This window comes from Tursiops truncatus, chromosome 3 (assembly GCF_011762595.2).
Source record: "Tursiops truncatus isolate mTurTru1 chromosome 3, mTurTru1.mat.Y, whole genome shotgun sequence".
Lineage (NCBI taxonomy): Eukaryota > Metazoa > Chordata > Mammalia > Artiodactyla > Delphinidae > Tursiops > Tursiops truncatus.
The window spans coordinates 35,989,419-36,009,042 of NC_047036.1; the positions used below are offsets into that span (position 1 = coordinate 35,989,419).

The following is a 19,624-nucleotide window of genomic DNA, read 5'->3' on the forward strand; positions in this document are numbered from 1 at the left end:
AATATTTATTTATCTATTTTTTTTTTGCGGTATGCGGGCCTCTCACTGCTGTGGCCTCTCCCGTTGCGGAGCACAGGCTCCGGACGCGCAGGCCCAGCAGCCGTGGCTCACGGGCCCAGCCGCTCCGCGGCATGTGGGATCTTCTCGGACCGGGGCACGAACCCGTGTCCCCTGCATTGGCAGGCAGACTCTCAACCACTGCACCACCAGGGAGGCCCAGGAAATATTTATTTTTTGGATTTTGAAACATTTATTATTATCCTGAACTCATGGATTTTAACATCTTTAGATGTGTTTTACTACATTGCAATTAATTATCTTTTTGATGCTCAAATTGGCTCATATTTGGCCAGCGGAAGCCCTTTGAGGTTGGATCCTAAATCCTTTTGATATGACTTCATTTGTCTTTGGTAGGACCTAGATAATTTGAGGTTGTCAGATAAGTGAACTCCAGATTAGTTTATGTGATTTAATTTTGCACATTAATTCAAGATATTTGCCAGCTTTCAATTATTTTCCTCCCTCTTCTTTTAAGTAGAGAGCAAGATTCAGCATATGTTTGCCTTTGGCCTACTGTCAATTATTACTGCTTAAACAGTGTGGGATCTAAGACTGTATGTCCAAATGCAGCTATTTTAGGTTGATTTAGTCTCTCTAAGGTCTCAATAAATTACTCTGTAGAGATAATTTGATTTATCTTTTTATTATATATATTCAGAGTTTAGATTGCTAGAGTGGGTTTTCTAAACTTTAGTAAAACTTATATAGAAGCAGACGCTCTTCATTAAAAAAAATATCTGTTGGTGTCCATATATTGAGTAAAACAACAGAAGAAACTAGTCTACTTTAGCTAAGTCTGGTCTGAACCATATATAAATAATTTAACTCTGTGTTATACAGGTTCTTTTGTGTTGCAGGCAACACAATCACATCATGTTATATTTTGTGATGAGGGTTTATTTTTATTTTATGGATTCTTGGGAAGTATGGGAGCCCGGGAAACCCTTCATCTACTTCTTGGAAAAGTGGGATGTTATTCTGGATTTCATAGCCATGACTCCTCTGCATGTCCACTACTGATGTTTCTACTGTTGTGGCTGCTGACCTCCCTTTGATTATCTCATGGCTGTGTTTATGAATAGCTGCTGCACCCTTCTACTCTCTTTGTCCTTTTCGGTGGGTCTTGCATCCAAACTCCCTTTGAGAGAACCTGATTGGGTTGGATAGTCATTGGCCAACATGGAGTGTCCTCAGGCAGAGTTCCTGTATAAGTCATCTCATGGGCTGCTGGTTTTCCTTAGGTCTGGCCTGTAGACTGTTATCTCTGACCCAGCTGCCCACCCCTGGTCTAATCAGTTGTGGCCAAGAATGGAAGGTCTTAAGATACAACACTGGGAAATCTATGAGGAATTGCCTATGGCCAAATTGCCAAGAAAAGGACTTTGGGTGTGGCAGGCCATCAAAGTGTCTAGTGTAGGATTGTTTTTCAAAATAGTTAATTACTTCTGTCTTCCTTAAAGGTAAAGACCAGGAGACCATAAACCTGAGAGGGTTAGTTAGATGAGTGGGGTTAGCCTGTTGAGTGGCCTTTCAACGTATTTTTCCCTAAGAATAAGCTAAGCTAGTTACAGGCCTTGAAGAGAGCCATTTGGTTAAATAAAATATTTGGGTTTTCAGGAGAGTGGATATAAAAATTTCTAGTCATCTTATCAAAAAAAGTAAAAAAATTATGAGTATGAATCAGGAACACCATTTTGAACAGCAACCTGTATGTGCAGTATATTTTGAACAGACTGCCCATTTCTGCTTTCTGAACGGTATTATTAAAACACTGACTTTTGGTGTTGGTATTTACCAAATTTTTTTTTTTTTTGTCTTTGTTGTAGGAATTCCATATAAGCAACTGACTATTGGGGTCCCCAAAGAGATTTTCCAAAATGAGAAGCGAGTGGCATTGTCTCCTGCTGGCGTTCAGGCCTTGGTCAAGCAGGGTTTTAATATTGTTGTGGAGTCGGGTGCTGGCGAAGCTTCCAAGTTCTCAGATGATCACTACAGAGCAGCAGGTGCCCAGATCCAAGGGGCAAAGGAAGTGCTGGCTTCTGATTTGGTGGTCAAAGTAATTATTCCTTTCCCCCTTCCATTTATGGCATGCTGACTTTTCTAAATCTTCTTGTAGAAAGATTGAATTACCTCTTCTATGCTTATAGTTTTCCATACTTTCAAATGATGCTTTATTTCTCAAAGAAATGATTGCATGTTGTGAATATTCTTCATGTTCCAGTAGAACTTTTATCAGGCAATGTGACCTATATTTAACCATGAGAAAAGGAGAAGTGATCTTCCTTTTTACATTTGCTATGTGGAAATGCCCTTCTTATTGCCTAGGGAAAATTTGCAGTGCATGGTTCCTATATGTCCACAATACCCTCAGGTGAGTGTTTAACTGCTTCTAGAATGGAAAGGAGGCATGGAACTCCTCCTGGGACCGAATGTAGAATGCTCTTCTGATACCTTGAAGGAATAGTGATTTAACTGACGTAGGTACTATTTCTAGAGAGGGAGGACTATTCTGGAAAAAGCAATGTTACAAATAAAAAAGCAATTCTACAAATAAAATCTTAAGTAAAAAATCATGTAGAGAAAAGAGAGACTGTATCTGAACGTTAACTTAAATCCTAAGCCTTCTGTAACCAAGGCAAGTAAGGAAGTATGGATTAAATAAGCATGATTATCTGGTTAAAATAAGCTGCTTGCTTTTTCAGGATAGACCCGCTTTTTTCCTACATTAATTTCTAAGGGGAACTCAGTCACGTCGTTTTTTTTACATACAGTCCACTGAATAACTTGATAGGGTCTTAAATCATGTTTTTTGCAGAGACACAAAACTTTTCTTCTATAGAAAATTAATAACAATATGATATGGAGATAAATAGTAATTCAGTTTAAGTTTTTAAGTGTTTAGGTATACTGATACTTGGTAATGTAACTTGGTATAATAAAAGAGCTTAGAGAAAATAGAAAAATGAGTATAACCCATTGTAATGTATGTTATAGGGACCAAAACCTTTTGAGATGTCCCACAAAAAAGGATTAGTAGGGTGCACATAAGTTTTAGAAACGCTCTGTGTTCCTTTTAGGGATTCACAATGTGTATGAGCATGTTAAATGCACTGAGAAATCCTATAATATAAAAACTTAAGTAACCTTATACTCGTACTAATAAACTACTTGATCTTAGGGTCTCTTTTTTGAGTCAAGTCTATTAATATCCTGAGGAACTAGAGACCCAAAAGCACCTTCAGGGAAATGTTCTAGTGGCTTAACTCGCTCAGATGTCAACAGTCTCAGCTGAGCATTTGATAGGGGCCAGGAGAATTAATTCAAAGTTGTCCTCTAATTTTTATTAAATCTATATTATAGATTCTCACTGAGGAAAAATAGACCTTGTCAGAGAGTCTTAATTAAAGTCCAGAACCTAAAATCACATGCATCACCAGATCAACAACTGAAATGGGAATAACAGATAAAGGTGTCTCATAGGTAAATTGAGATGAAATGCTGTGAAATGACAGTATTGACCCAGTGTTTGTGTTTCTGTTTCCTTTTAAAACATAAGTCTCAGAGTTGTTTTTCTTTTTCTGTGCTTACTAGCCTAAAAGCACTATTGCTGCAAATTGGGAGCTAATGAAATTATATACTTTAAGATTGATTTTAAACAGGGATGTGAAACACATTTTAAAACACCTTTTTAAATGGAATTTTAAAAAAGTTGGCTTGAAAAAGTGGACGTTTGAAACTTTCAAGCATGTGCAGTGTGTGTTCATTGACTGATACTTAACAGAATATATTGTAGCTTTTTGCTTAAACCCAATTCAGTAAGGCTACTAGTTTGAGTTGTGTTCATCTATAAATATTCTTCTGGAATTTTAAGGTGACATAAATTGATACATATTACCATGGATATTTTAGTTTATGTTGTTCTTAACTTCTCACCACTCCAAATGTTTGTGCTTGCCAAAATTAACAAGAGTTGATTCTTTGAACACACAACAAAAACTTCCTGCCTGTTTATTCTAATATGTCTTAATTTTACCAGAGTAATAGATTTTGGGAGAACAGGTTTGTTGTAGAACCTACATATTTTTTTACTGCTCTACCTGTCATTATCAAACCTGTCCCAACACTATTTCCAGGTATGTGTGCTCCTTACTCAGGACGAGGTCATAGGTTCAGTGAGATGATCGGTGGCATAGATCTTTGTGTGCTTTATTTTGTTTAGGAATTGAGTCAGAAATTTATTGCTGAGAGATGACTTCTGGAGTGTTATTTCAATCATGGCATATTATTTTAATTGTTTTGTTTACTTAAAAATATTATAAAGGCATTTACATTTTTAATTGGTGATGACTTTTTTCTTAGGTGCGAGCCCCTATGCTTAACCCAACGTTAGGTGTTCATGAAGCTGACCTTTTAAAAACATCGGGAACACTGATTAGTTTTATTTACCCAACCCAAAATCCAGACTTGCTAAATAAACTTTCCAAAAGGAAAACTACAGTTCTGGCGATGGACCAGGTTCCAAGAGTCACAATTGCTCAGGGATACGATGCGCTAAGCTCCATGGCCAACATTGCTGGGTAGGTTGATTCTTTTCCATTCCAGCCGAACAAAAGCACAATGGTACTATAGAAACACTCTCACTGTAGCTCTTCTCTCTCACAATGATTTTACTTGTAATGATTGTTGGAGATTGCAGCCTTCTGAGAGTGCACTTAAATTATTTTTAAGACTTGTATTGTTTCACAGTCATCAGTGGGAAATGGCTCTTCACTTTGCATGCTATTGTACACTACTTTTTAATATTCATGGGGAGAAGGGAAGTAGTATTTCCTTCCACCAAAGGAAATGACTTTTTTTTTAATGAAATGCAATATCTTAATATCTGTTTTCATGAAAAACTATGGTAAGTAAACCATAGTGTTAGTAATTTCTAATTATCCAAAAACCTTAATATAGTAAACTCATATTTTACTGAAGTCGATAGCAAGGGTAGTGATAACAATTTAGAACAAATGATTTAAAATTCACATAGATCTAGTACTGCTTTTTAGACTGTTAGTCATAAAGGATGAGAAAGGGAAAGGGTGCAATGTAGAAAGTCTTATTTTTAGTTTACTAATTATAAGGCTTCTGAGTCTATGCTAAGAAAGTACTTCTGACTTCCGAATACATAATGTCCCAAATTTTGTTCTTTGGAATTTATCTGTACTTTAACAGGGATACACTGTATTTCATGTGTGTGTGTACATATGTGTATATTTTTGTATATATTAGGTTGAAATTACTGTTTTTTTCCTCAGTTTTATTACAGTATGACTGACATAGAACATTGTATAAGTTTAAGGTGTAAACAATGATTTGCTATATATATATATAGTGAAATTATTACCACAATAAGTTTAGTTAACATAAATTGCTGTTGTCATAGGGTCACAAATGGTTGGATATTAGCAGTTTCATATGGTTCAATCTAATATATACATATTGGTAGATTTACCATTTTAATTAGCTTTTACATAGGTAAATTTATAAAATATTTAATGAATAGGGAAAATGCGTGCGCTTGAGGAAGTTTCATCTGGTGTCAAAACCCATATTGATAACTGAGGGCTAACTATGGCCAAGATGGCAGTAAACTTCATTCGCCCACCAGCACTAATTCATTCCCCATTGATTGCCTGGACCACTGTGTATAAAAGAATTCCAAGGCCCAATCAACTCAGAGGAATGTGGCTCTGACTGAGTAACCATGCCTGCCACGGGGCAGGGATAGGAATAACTATGTGAGTACAGTGTATTGCTGACTCTGCCTGGAGAGTGGGAAAAATCTGGAAGTCAGATGATGCTTATGAAATCAGCTCATTTAAGAAGCCTGTTGAATTAGATTTTAAGCATGAAAACTATTAGTAGTGACAACTTGCTAATATGAATGAGGCACCGACAAATGAAAATGTTTAAAAAATAAAACGGCGCATGAAGAAAGACTAACCTGAATAGACTCTTAAAGCTAACACATGAACTGCAAGTTTTCTTAGGTTTCATATCTTAGATGTAGCATATCAAATGTGCCACAGATTCCACTTTGGGTTTCAACTTGTTCACATTTGATATAAATGAGATGCAGTAAACAAAAAGGACAAGTTAACAACACATTTTGTTGTCCTTATGTAATATGGCAAATGGTTGGTTTGAAGATATTTCTTGTGATGTGAATTAATACTAAGGGACAAAATAAACTTTTGTCATATTTCTTTAGTTTCTGGAAGAGTTATGCAATATGGGACTTAAAATTTTATATAGGAAATGTACAACGTAAAGTTTTAAGGGTGCTGTTGATTTTTGTCATGTGAAATGCACATGTGTGAAAGGTTATCCCCACCAGTAGCTCTAGATCAGTGGTTTTCTGCTGCAGAATCTTTTGAGGAAATGAAATATGAAGCAGTATAAACAAATCCAATAAGAACAGAGTGGTCTTCATTGAATTGAGGGATGGAAGGGTGTCTAGAAACATTCTCTCTCTGTTCTCCATCCCGGCCACAATGGCCCCAGAGTTGGCTGAAATTTGAACTTTTGGGGATCCAGGGACACAGTTTAAAGAATCACTGTCTTACGTCCTGAGCTGGTATATGCAAAAGGCATAGTTTGAGATGAATCACCTAGTATATTTACCCATACAATGTGTGATAAATCATTATGTAATTCACACACACAGCTGTACTACCGTGAAGACACCCTCCTTCTAGTTCCCTGATGTTCATTCTGACCCTTTTTGCTTTCATCAAAAACAGGCCCACTTTTATCGCCTTTTCCCACTATCAACGTTTTCTTGTACATTTCCTGTGTAATCAGTCTCGTTTTTGTTTTTTTCCAGTATAACAACTGAATCTTAAAACGTTAATTCCAAAATTAATTCCTGATAGTGGCCTTTGAATCTTTATCATGTTTTCTCTCTGAAAATTTCTATCACTTGGATTCAAAACTAACAAATAATGTAATCATTAAAATATTTTTCAGCTCTAATATGATTTAACTTAAAGTAATAGTGGTAACTGTTCCATGCTTTTGCATTAATTATTATATCAAGTATTATTTTACAAAAATATGACCAGGGAAAGGGTTTTTTGTCAACTAACAGGTGGACCTTATCATTATAATATTTGCATTATGATATTAATCTTTGTATCATAATGTTAAGGTAGACTGTGTGTTACTGAGAGTGTGCAGAAGTGCCTTTTAAGTATAAAATAATATGAGAATGAAATTAATGTAATAGGAAATGAAATTAGTGTAATAAAAATATCCTATTAAAGAAAAGGTGGTATAAATTACTAGTTTTTGATACATAGAGCATTTCTTTAGCTAAAAACATATTTACCAAGCACTTATTGTAACAGGTTTTATGATAAGGGCTTTACCTGCATTATCTCATTTAGTCCTCACAACACTAAGAGACTCTTTTTGTTCCCATTTTAGAGATGAGAAAACCAAGGATTAGAGAACTAAAGAAATTTGCCCAAGGTCACAAAGCTAGTTAGTGATAGAACTTGGACTTGAACTGAGGTCACTCTGTCTCAAAATCCCATGGTTTCAACCATTAGAGATCAAGGGAAGTGTTTTTTGTTGTGAGGTTGGAATTTTATTATGTACAAGCATATAGCCAATCCATTTTTTTTAATTTGAAAGATTTTTTTCCTCTATTATATAAAGACTACACAGTCAACAAGGAAAATTTGAACAATAAAGTAAAACAGAAAGTTTGAAGTATCTGTAGTCCCAGCTGCCAAAGAAAACCATTGTTAGCATTTTCTTGTCTTCCCTTCATTTTTTTTAATCCCAACTGAGCTCATTACAAAGAGGTCAGAGAGCGTCACGGGTAAGAGTGTGCCTCTGTAGGCAACATGCCAGGGTCAGACGTCTGGCTCTGCCATTTACTAGCTGAGAGACCTCAGTCAAGTCTCTTCACCTCTGCGTGTCTGTTTCCTCACCTATAAAATGAAGATAATAGTTATACTTATCCATTGGATTGTTGTGAAGATTAGGAGTAAGCATATATACAGCACTTAGAACTGTTTTTGACAGATAGTAGTCACTATAAAAATGTTAGCTATTATTCTTATCCTTTAATAATTTCTCCTATATAAACTTAAGTTCTTTAATTTTATAGAATTATGTATCCATTTATTTTTCTATTTTCTTAAGCTACAAGGCTGTTGTACTAGCAGCAAATCATTTTGGACGTTTTTTTACTGGTCAGATCACAGCTGCTGGAAAAGTTCCTCCAGCTAAGGTAGGTAAAACTTTAATATGTCTTCATACTATGAATTAGGCAAGGGTATTGTAGTTTTTAAATAGTTATTTAAAATTTTTTGTTTGCAAATTATGATGTTCATGTCATATACAAATATATGGCAGAGCCTCAAAGCTACTTAAGGTTACTTGAAAACAATGAATTTTCACATTTCTGGAAGTTCAATTTTTTTTTTTCCTGTTTTTCACTTTCTAACTTGAATTCTTAAAGGGATTTTGGATGACTTGTTTATTAGTAATTGTTTAAAAAGCCTCGTGATACATTCAGCAAATTCTCAACTTCCCAATGATTGTGACACACGGGCTCAGGAAAGACTTGGTTTTCTCACTTTTTGCCAAATTTTGGGTCAAGAGGACAGGAAATAGTAGGTGGTATAACCAGGGTGTTTGGCAGGGGGAAAGGGTGCAGTTTCTTTAATCTATATTGAGAGCAGAGAAGAGCAGTTGATGAGAGGTGGTGGTGGCTAGGTGAAAGAATCGATTATGCTGTGACCCTTCGAGGCCACGGACCCTAAATAATAGTGTAAGCCTTTCAGCAGAGTATAGGAAACAGGACCTTAAACGTTGTCATCTATCTGCAGAGTATACTCTGTAGGGTACAGGTTTACTTGGTGCTTCCTGCTCTTAATTACTTTGTTATATCAACCCAGAGCTCTCACACAAAATAAATCTCCTAGAAAAAATGAAAAAAAGATAATAGCAGCTTTGAGAAATCTAGTTATACATGGCTTTAAAAACAGACCAGGTGAAGACGGTGGCACGTGGTTCAAGTGGAGGCCAGAAAACTTAACAAGAGAGTATGAGCAAACAGCACAGAGGTGTGATACGTAAAGTGATTACATCTGACTTCTTTCTCGGGATCGTAAGAAAAGGTCTGACCCTCATGGTGGCCAGAAGTTGGCTGCTGTTCTTAGACTGGCTGAATGCTTTGATGCACAAATCCACTACTCAGTTTTGGTTAGAATCTGTCTGGAAGGTGAGAGGAAAGCTGTTAATATAAGGGATTAAAAAGTGAAACGGAAGACAAGAGGTGTAAAGGAAGGAGAATCAGTCAGCTTTTAAAAGGTGGAAAAGTGACTCTCTTTACTGAAAATTTAAATTGCAGCTTAAGGAATTTTAGTTACATGTCAGAAAAACTTCCCTGATATTGAAGAATTGGACAATAGATGGACTTATCAAGGTAGATTGCTTAGGGACTTCCCTGGCAGTCCAATGGTTGGGGAACTAAGATCCTGCATGCTGTGCAGCACAGCCAAAAAAAAAAAAAAAAAAAAAAAAAGTAGCTTGCATAATATTTTATTGGGGTTTCCTTTAAACATGGAGTGTTCTTACATGTCTAGAACGAGCTAAAATCAATCGGTTGATGGCTTCTGATGTGCCAGGCACTGTTCTAGTAGCTGGGGATATGGCATGAACAAGGCAAAAAAATCCCTGCCACAGAAATTTACACATAGTAGGGACCACAGCGAGGAGATAAATAAACCATCAAACACATATGGAGTATCATTTTAGATATGAAAGAAAGGAACAGCATGATATGGTGGTGAGTCATAGGAGCAAGCTACTGTAGTTAGGGTGATGGGGAAGGCGCCTCTGACATTTGGTTGGGACCTAAAGGATGGGAAGAAAGAAAGTGGGGTTCAGGATTCTAGGCCAAGGGAATAGCACACATAAAGGTGCCGTGATGGGAAAGAATTCAGTGCTTCTAGGAGAGTGAAGAAGGCCATTGGTCTTCGAGTGTGGTGAGCAAGGGAGAGTGATCTGATGATGTGGAGCCTTTCTCCTAGGTCATGTTACAGAGTTCAGATCCTCTTTTTTTTAAAAAAATATTTATTTATTTATTTATTTATGGCTGTGTTGGGTCTTCATTGCTGTGCGCGGGCTTTTCTCTAGTTGTGGCAAGTGGGGGCTACTCTTCATTGCGGTGCGCAGGCTTCTCATTGTGGTGGCTTCTCTTGTTGCAGAGCACCGGCTCTAGGCGCGTGGGCCTCAGTAGTTGTGGCACGTGAGCTCCCTAGTTGTGGCTCGCAGGCTCTAAAGCTCAGGCTCAGTAGTTGTGGCGCACGGGTTTAGTTGCTCCGCGGCACGTGGGATCTTCCCGGACCAGGGCTTGAACCCGTGTCCCCTGCACTGGCAGGTGGATTCTTAACCACTGTGCCACCAGGGAAGTCCCAGATCCTCTTGCAGATGAGGGAATGTCTGATTTAGGATTGTTTAGGAAAAACTCCACTCTTGCTCTTGTGTCTCTCCTTAACTTTCATATAGAACACTTCACTTCTGATACTTCCAGTCACCAAATGTGTGGGGATTTTCCCCACACCAAGCAATTCTGTGACACCAGCTGGGTGCCCTACAATTTCACTTAATTCTGAAACTATCTGCGTGGAGATAGCATCAGATCTCACAGGTTAAGGACTCAGGCCCACAGGACTGTCCCCACCCACTTTCAGATGCCAGTCACAAGTCTAGGTTGTCACCTGTGCTTCTGACAGGTTGGCTGTAAGTCAGAGGTTCCCACAACCCGCCTTGGGTTCAGTTAATTTGCTAGAGGTGCTCACAGAACTCAGGAAAACAATTTACTTCCTATTTACCAGTTTATTATGAAGGACTATGATAAAGGATGCAGATGAACATCCTGTTGAGAGAGATGACTAGGGAAAGGTACGTGGGATGGGGTGTGGGGCTTCCATGCCCTCTTTGGACACCATTCCTGGAAGCTTCCGGAACCTCCTGGAACCCTGTACTTTTGTGATTTTTATGGCGCTTCATAACGTAGGCATGATGGATCATTAACTCCATTTCCAGCCCCTCTTCCCTTTTTGAAGAATGGATTCTGTGTCTTAAATCATGGGGTCTTTTGTTATTTCTTTTACTCTCTCTTTTTTTTTTTTTGTGGTACGCGGGCCTCTCCCTGTTGTGGCCTCTCCCATTGCAGAGCACAGGCTCTGGACGCGCAGGCTCAGCGGCCATGGCTCACGGGCCCAGCTGCTCCGCAGCATGTGGGATCTTCCCAGACCGGGGCACGAACCCGTGTCCCCTGCATCGGCAGGCGGACCCTCAACCACTGTGCCACCAGGGAAGCACCCTCATTGTAGTTTTGATTTACATTTCTCTAATAATTAGTGATGTTGAGCATCTTTTCATGTGCCTGTTGGCCATCTGTATGTCTTCTTTGGAGAAATGTCTGTTTAGATCTTCTGCCCATTTTTTAATTGGGTTGTTTGTTTTTTTTTCTTTTCTTTTTTTTTTTTTTTTGCGGTACGTGGGCCTCTCACCGTTGTGGCCTCTCCTGTTGCGGAGCACAGGCTCCGGACACGCAGGCTCCGTGGCCATGGCTCATGGGCCCAGCCGCTCCGCGGCATGTGGGATCTTCCCAGACTGGAGCACCAACCCGTGTCCCCTGCATTGGCAGGCGGATTCTCAACCACCGCACCACCAGGGAAGCCCCTGAAGTTATTTCTTGATTCAGGATAACTTGGCCCAGTCCTATGACTTTTACTTATTTTCATTTCATTTTTTTTTTTTTTTTAGTGGTGGTGGGGCTTCAGTGTGTGGAGTGGGGATTGGTGCCTTGGAGCCCAGCAGCGTCTTGTTCCCTCTGGTCCCTCTTTGTCCCCTTTCTTGTAGACTCCCCAGAGAAAGCATTCCCATTAAGATCAATTCACATAATCTCTGAGACACTGCCCAGGGGTCACCAGAGCAGAGTTCCACTAGCCTAGTCTTCTTAAAGAGGCAGAAAAAGTGGGCGTGATGGGTGGGTGGGAATTTATAAACTTCTCAGTTTCTGTGGGTGGCTTTTTTTTTTTTTTGACTGTGAAGTATAATAGGTCTTTTCTCTGGAAGGCCCATTCCAGATGACATTGTTCTTAGTTTGTTTCTTAGAAGGCGGAGAGACTCTTGTTTCTGAGGAATTCTATGATTTTCTTGGCTCTGATCCTTCCTTGGTTAGGGAGATTAGTTACATTGCTTCGGATTTCAGGTGCAGTTCATTGAAAGTGGATCAAAATTAGGTGGTTGGTCACCTGCTGTTCCTTTTAGAAGCTCAAAATAGGAGTAGGTGTTTCACCAAAGTTGTACCCGTCTTTGAAACTTATTTTGATATTTTATGAACATAGAAAACCTTAAAATTTGAGAGGGGAGAGGGAGCTAGAATACTGTAATATATAGTATTAGTAGAAGTAGCTTTGATAGTGTGGGAAAGAACCTGTCAGTCTTTAACATACGTAACACTGATGGTGCTGTATATAGCTTTTACACTGAGATGCTGAGTGTCACACTAGTTTTAGTGAAGTTTTTGGCCTTTGCCATCAGCTTTAAAAAACTTTTTAAAACAGTGGTGGTCCGGGGGAATTCCCTGGTGGTCCAGGTTAAGAATCCGCCTTCCAAAAAAAAAAAAAGAATCCACCTTCCAATGCAAGGGACTTGGGGGTTCGATCCCTGGTTGGGGAACTAAGATCCCACATGCCGCGGGGCAGCTAAGACCCCGCACGGCAACTACTGAGCCGGCGAGCCACATCTAGAGAACTCGTGTGCTGCAAATACGGAGCCTGCTCACCACAACTAGAGAGAAACCCCTGCGCTGCAACAAAGAACCTGTGAGCCGCAACAGAAGGTTCCACATGCCGCAAGGAAGATCCCGTGTGCTGCAACTAAGAAAGAAAAAACCTGAAAAACAGTGGCAGTCCAGGTACAGAGTAGCCTATCTACACAGTACATTTATTCAGGGCTGATCATCGCCACCAGCACCACCTGTTGTATTACTGCGTGCTGACTGTGTACCCGGCCCTGAGAGTTACTAGCGGATGATTTTACATAATCAGTTGATCATGAACTTTATTTAAAACATATGGGTTCTGCCTTCTTTCCTAGATTCTGATAGTCGGTGGCGGTGTGGCAGGGCTGGCCTCTGCAGGTGCAGCAAAGTCGATGGGTGCGATTGTTCGGGGATTTGACACAAGGTGAGGGCTTTACTAGTGATTGCTGTTAAGGTAAAAACATTTTGTTTTAGGTGGATGTTACGCTTTCCTTTTGCAAATTGAAGTAGCACGCTGAAACTGCTCTGTAAGCTCTTTTCATTTAAAAATGTATCCATTTGTTCAAAGTTAACTCAAAGTGAAAATGTATTACTTAGTGGAAAAAAAAATTTAAGGACTCAGGCCCAGTACAGCAGAAATAATTTTTAAAAATTGCAAATGAACCGCTCACACTCAGTCTTGTATTTTCATGTAGATTAGCAATGGGACCAGAGTTCTCTGCATCCTGACTTTCTAACATGTTGCTCTACTGTGTTTTATTTCTGCTCAGAATGTGTTTAGTCACTAGGTAGGGCATGAACAAAGATGTTTGTGAGTGTGAAGAAGGGGAGTAGTATGGGAGACATCTTGGAGAGCAGACTGGGGTGGGGGGGTGAGGGATGTGCTCGGCATCCAGCAGACGGAAGCAGATAAAGCTGATTGGGCAGCAGTAGAGCTGCCAGGTGAAAGTACTTGATTATGTTCATTGCATATTTCTTTAAAGCAGACGTATCATCATTTTCCTGGAATTTCTTTAAAGAGAAGTTCAATTAAAATTGTTCTTCATTTCAGAAGATACTAGCTTTTATTACGTGCTTATTGAGTATTGTTATCATTTATGTGTTCCAATACTTTTTTAAGGTTGAAACATGTAGTTAGTTATTATCAGTTGAAGTCAGTAGAGGAAAAATACCATTGCTAATCTTGAATATAGAATGATGAAAAAGAAATGCAACCATTCAAAGTTAAAAAGAATATGACATTTCAGAATAAAGACTGTTCCAATAGAATATGGTTTACAGTGCTTACCGGGAGTTTAGAGGGGTGATGTGCTGATAAAATGCTGTCTTGCTGAAATGAGAAAAGGCATTTCTGAAGTAACCAGGACACAAGCCAGGGATAGCCACAGTTAAGCATGTCATTAGTCCTAGCTTTTAATTTTTAATGTTTGCAGATGTGAAGTTATTGAAGACCCCCCAAATCTGGCAAAAGTAGGTTGTTCAAGTTTTCATTGTAGTGGACAATACTATTAAAGTGCAAGTGTATATATTTGACTTGGAGATGATGTGAAACTCAGTGTTGAGTTAACTACTGAGAATTTATAAAAGTTATGTTGATGTCTTTGGTTTAGATTATGTAGAGAGTAGACAGCTAGAATATAGCTGTTGCTTAACTTCAATTTTATTTACAGTTTATTAAGATAAGTATACAGTGAAGAAAGATGTGGCTGATCGGATGTAATGCTTTTCTTATAATTATAGCTCATTAGTTAATCTAATCACTACCTTGAGACTGGGGGTTAGTATCATGTTATAAATGTGAAATCTAAATATATTGGAAAACACACTTGATTATAAATTCTTGTTGGAAAACTGAATGGTGTTATTTTCAGTTAAACATCCTAAAAACTTAAGGACAACTCATTGCCTAGCGATATTATATGGGTGTGATTTTCTAAATTCTTTCAGACAATAACTAGGAAATTCCACTCATTGCCTATTGTCTCTATTACAAAGTTTATAAAGTCTTTACTTTCCTTTTTTGGTGTGTATTCCAAAAAGCTTTATTTGCAAAAACAATTGGCCGGTCAAGAGCTTTAGTTTTCAGATACCTGTACTAAATGCTTACTCTCTTCCAGGCATTGTGCTCTATGCTTTATTTTATTTGTTCTTTATTGTAAGTATATGAAATAGGAATAAATAACCCTATTTTACATAATGTTAAAAGAAATATAAATCAGTTTAATAACTTATCCAGTTTACTTTCTTTCTGATTGTAAAAATGCTTATTCTCCCAATTCAGAAAAATATAAAAAAGTACAAAAAGTGAAAATAAAATATCCTACAACCCTGCTAGAGATAACTATTAACATTTTACTATATATGTTCCCTTTTCTACACATTAATTAAAAATGTAATTTTACTAATAGTACTATTTAACTTACTTTTTTACTTTTTTTTAACTTAGCAGTAGGTCATGAAGCTCTTTACTTATCTGCAAATATATTTAATGGCTGCACAAGATTCATTGTATAGAAATACAGTGACTTGGGGTTTCCCTGGTGGCGCAGTGGTTAAGAGTCCGCCTGCCAGTGCAGGGGACACGGGTTTGATCCGTGTCCGGGAAGATCCCACATGCTGCGGAGCAACTAAACCCATGAGCCACAACTACTGAGCCTGCGCTCTAGAGCCCGCGAGCCACAACTACTGAGCCCATGTGCCACAACTACTGAAGCCAGCACGCTCTAGGGCCCGCATGCTGCAACTAGTGAGCCTGCGTGCTGCAACTACTGAAGCCTGCACGCCTAGAACCCGTGCTCCGTAACAAGAGAAGCCATTGCAATGAGAAGCCCGCACACTGCAATGAAGAGTAGCCCCCACTCGCCACAACTAGAGAAACCCCGCATGCAGCAATGAAGACCCAACGCAGCCAAAAATAAATAAATAAATAAATAAAATAGTAGACATTTTTAAAACTTTTTAAACCTGTATCCCTTTGAGTAACACCAACTCAGATTGGCCTAAACTATAAGAAAATGTGTTATCTCTCCGAAGTGAAAATCCATGGAAAGGACTCCCTTTTGACACTAGAGGCAGCCGCTGGTCAGTGCCATCCAGGACCAAGTTCCTTCTGTCTCTCCTCTCTGCTGTCCTCAGCTCTGGCTGATCCCCCCTGTGGTCACAAGTTGACCTCCGCAGGCAATCTGGGATACAAGCTTCCTTGTTCAAGTCAGCAGAAATGGAGAGAAGCTCTTGTTCATCCATGCCTTACCTTTTCTGCCCTGCCTTCATTATCCCACCTCTATGTCTGCTCCCCGACCATGACAGTTGCCAGGGGACTGATGGGCTCAGTCCACTGTTTCCCAAACTTCCGTTAAGGCAAGAATTACCTACAGCTCTTGCTAAAAATAGAGCTTCTGGCCCCTCTGCTGGAGATTTTAATTCAGTGGGTCTCGGAATGGGCCTGGGAATTCGAATTTTTAACAAGTGCCTGGAGCGATTGTTGTCGTTAGGGAGGTTTGGGATTCACTGTAGTGGGATGGATGTTGGTGAGTTAAACACTGTCCGCCACAGAGCTGAGAGCTTTGTTGGCTCTGGTTTCCCAACTAGTGCACAGAACTTGGCTAGCATTTACTTATTTATTTTTAAACTGAATGTATTTTTACATAAGTTAAATGTGTTGGCTCTTCACATTTTGCCATTTATGCCATTTATAGATCGCTTTTCTCAAACACAATTTAATGAGGACTAGGGGCAAAAATCACTTTGTAACAATATTTCTAAATAAAAGAGTCGTTTATGTGGGAAAAGTCCCCATAAGTCGGAACATTTACAAGTGAAGACCTCAACTTGAGTGATTTGAATGATGTCAAATCTGAACGTAGGTCAGATCTCACATCATCAACAGTGGGACTACTGTCAAGAAACTCTACTAACTGATGACTGGAGTTGGCAGTAGTGAAATTCCTTTTGTAACTTAACTAAGTAAGAGTTGGAATTTCCTATAGTTTTTTTTTTTTTTTCCAGAAAAAGATATCATCATAAGGGTGTTACCTGCCTTTAGAAAAAAATTCAAACGGTCTGGTCAGAGACCTCAAAAGAAGGTTTCTACTTTTGAATACATAGAGCTTTCTTAAAAATGTGTATGTAAATGATGATCTTGATTTCTGTATTAAGGACCTGAAATGACCACTGCTTTCCCTTCAATAATCACCAGGGCCGCAGCTTTGGAGCAGTTCAAGTCTCTGGGTGCTGAGCCCTTAGAGGTGGACTTGAAGGAATCTGGTGAGGGCCAAGGAGGATATGCAAAGGAGATGTCCAAAGAGTTCATTGAGGCTGAAATGAAGCTATTTGCTCAGCAGTGCAAGGAGGTGGATATCCTTATCAGCACAGCACTTATTCCAGGTGTGTCATTACATCAGTGGTTATCGATAAAGCACTTTTACTAATGATACTTTAAAATGAGGGTGAATAATTGTTTAACGTTTGCATTTCTTTAAGTAAAGATTGATTTACTTTCTAGAGAATGAGAAAGCACATGAAAGGCAGAAAAGACAAAATCACTGTGGCCCCTGGACAAACACGGTCATTAATAATTTGTATATTTTCTTCCAGTCTTCTGTGTATTTTTATCTATGTTCATAGATCATATTCTGTGTACAGTATTATATTTGTAAGCAGTTTGCTTTGTTTACACCCTTGATAATTGTTTTTTAATTTACTTCTGTTCTCTTTGTTAAGATACTACATTTCTATTGTAGGAAATCCAAACAACACTGAAAAATATGAAAGAAAAAGTACAGATTGGAAGTTCTACCAGAGTGACCATTATTAATATATATTTTGAAAAATTTATTTATTATTTTTTAAATTTTATTTATTTATCTTTGGCTGTGTTGGGTCTTCCTTGCTGCGCGTCGGCTTTCTCTAGCTGCCGCGAGCTGGGGTTACTCTTCATTGTGGTACGCGGGCTTCTCATTGTGGTGGCTTCTCTTATTGCGGAATACGGGCTCTAGGCGCGCAGACTTCAGTAGTTATGACTTGTGGGCTCCAGAGCACAGGCTTAGTAGTTGTGTTGCACAGGCTTAGTTGCTCTGCAGCATGTGGGATCTTCCCGGACCAGGGCCCGAACCCGTGTCCCCTGCATTGGCAGGCAGATTCTTAACCACTGCACCACCAGGGAAGTCCCATTATTAATATTTTGATGATCATTTTTTTTTTTTTTTGGTATGCGGGCCTCTCACCGCTGTGGCCTCTCCCGTTGCGGAGCACAGGCTCCGGATGCGCAGGCCCAGCGACCATGGCCCACGGGCCCAGCCGCTCCGCGGCATGCGGGATCCCCCCGGACGGGGGCACGAACCCGCGTCCCCCGCATCAGCAGGCGGACCCTCCACCACTGCGCCACCAGGGAAGCCCTGATGATCATTTTTTTATACATGAGAAAGAGAGGGGGACTTTGTGTGTGTGTATATATATTTATGGAATTTCCCGTATATATTTTTTACTAAAGGTTATGATGCTTTGTTACTTTGTAATTACTTCTTTTGACTTGTTTGGTCTTTGCAATCAAATCATGAGCTCTTTGATGGCAGGAATTACTTTTTAGTCCTTTACAACATCCTCTTCTAAAGAATAGATGCTTGATGTCAAACCAGCCAGCATTTATTAATCAGTAATAAACAGTAAACAGTAGCTTGATCTAGCAAGATTTGGGAGTGAAGAAACTCTCTACCTTTTATATTCCTATCTCCTCTCCTGTCCTTTGCTCCTGTTAGTGAATAATGAATACCATGCTGACTCTAATTTTTTTCCCTTTCTAAAAGAAAGTGGGCCAGATAATGAGAACTTACAGGGTTCGCGTTACTTGTGTTCGATCCTCCTAAAGGAGCCTTGCTTTCTCTAGGGGACCGTGGAAAATTAGGAGAAGCTGCTTTGTCATGAGGTTCTGGGAAAGGAGAAGTCCTCCTCTGGCACCCCCTTCCCCCAATCTGGCTAATATACACCCAGGGGCAGGAAGCTGATTGGCAGCATATCTGTGAGCTTGTGGGGGAAAACGTGCCTTTCAGGCTCTTCTTTTTGTCCTCTGTTTACCCATGTGATACCCAGTGGGTGAGCTCTTCTCTCCAGACATCCCCATCCCACCGGAGCTGGCTAGATGAAGCAGACAGCGGGAGAGTGACGTGGGCTCAGCCGCTGGAAGAATCTGTGTGTGTGTGTGGAAATGAGGCTGGGGTTGGTTACTGGAGGTGGGTGCAGATCAGACAAGGCAGGGGCCACAGGTGGTGTTTGAAATCCGCCAGCGACAGTAGGACTCATGGACAGGTGGTGGCAGGAGAGCCCTTCAGGATTCATCCTTTCCTTTTGTGGCGGTGGCTTCTGGCTCAGCTGTTGCAGGTGGCTTTGAAGGAAGGATGGGGTGGCTTTTGCTGTAGCCACCGTTAGACCGTTGAAAGGTAGTTGCCTGTTGGGGAGATGAGCTGGGAACTGACTGGATGTAACAAGTGGCCAGTAGAGGGTGCTAAAGCATTTACTCATGCAGTAAATGGTGAAGCCCTGAAAGCCCTGAAGCTAGTAGTTTTAAATCATTCTCTTTATAAAGAACTGAGTAGAACCACAGACATAGAAAACAAACTTATGGTTACCAAAGGGGAAGAGGGTAGAGGGATAAATTAGGAGTTTAGGATTAACATATACATACTACTGTATATAAAATAGATAACCAACAAGGACTTACTGTATAGCACA

At 39.6% G+C, this 19,624-nt stretch overlaps 1 protein-coding gene across 8 annotated transcripts in view; it reads left to right on the forward strand.

Annotated features, from left to right (window-relative positions):
- NNT (nicotinamide nucleotide transhydrogenase) overlaps positions 1–19,624 on the forward strand; it is a 93,043-nt gene that overhangs the window by 11,271 nt on the left and 62,148 nt on the right. For 5 of the 8 annotated variants that reach the window (XM_033852850.2, XM_019930059.3, XM_073802092.1 and 2 more), the window contains exons 3-7: positions 1,887–2,116; positions 4,420–4,637; positions 8,260–8,347; positions 13,237–13,325; positions 17,097–17,284. In XM_033852850.2, the coding sequence (XP_033708741.1) occupies positions 1,887–2,116; positions 4,420–4,637; positions 8,260–8,347; positions 13,237–13,325; positions 17,097–17,284 (813 nt within the window). Of the gene's footprint in view, positions 1–1,886; positions 2,117–3,420; positions 3,541–4,419; positions 4,638–8,259; positions 8,348–13,236; positions 13,326–17,096; positions 17,285–19,624 lie in introns of those variants that run through there. The other 3 variants (XM_073802093.1, XM_033852851.2, XM_019930063.3) reach the window with 3 other exon arrangements.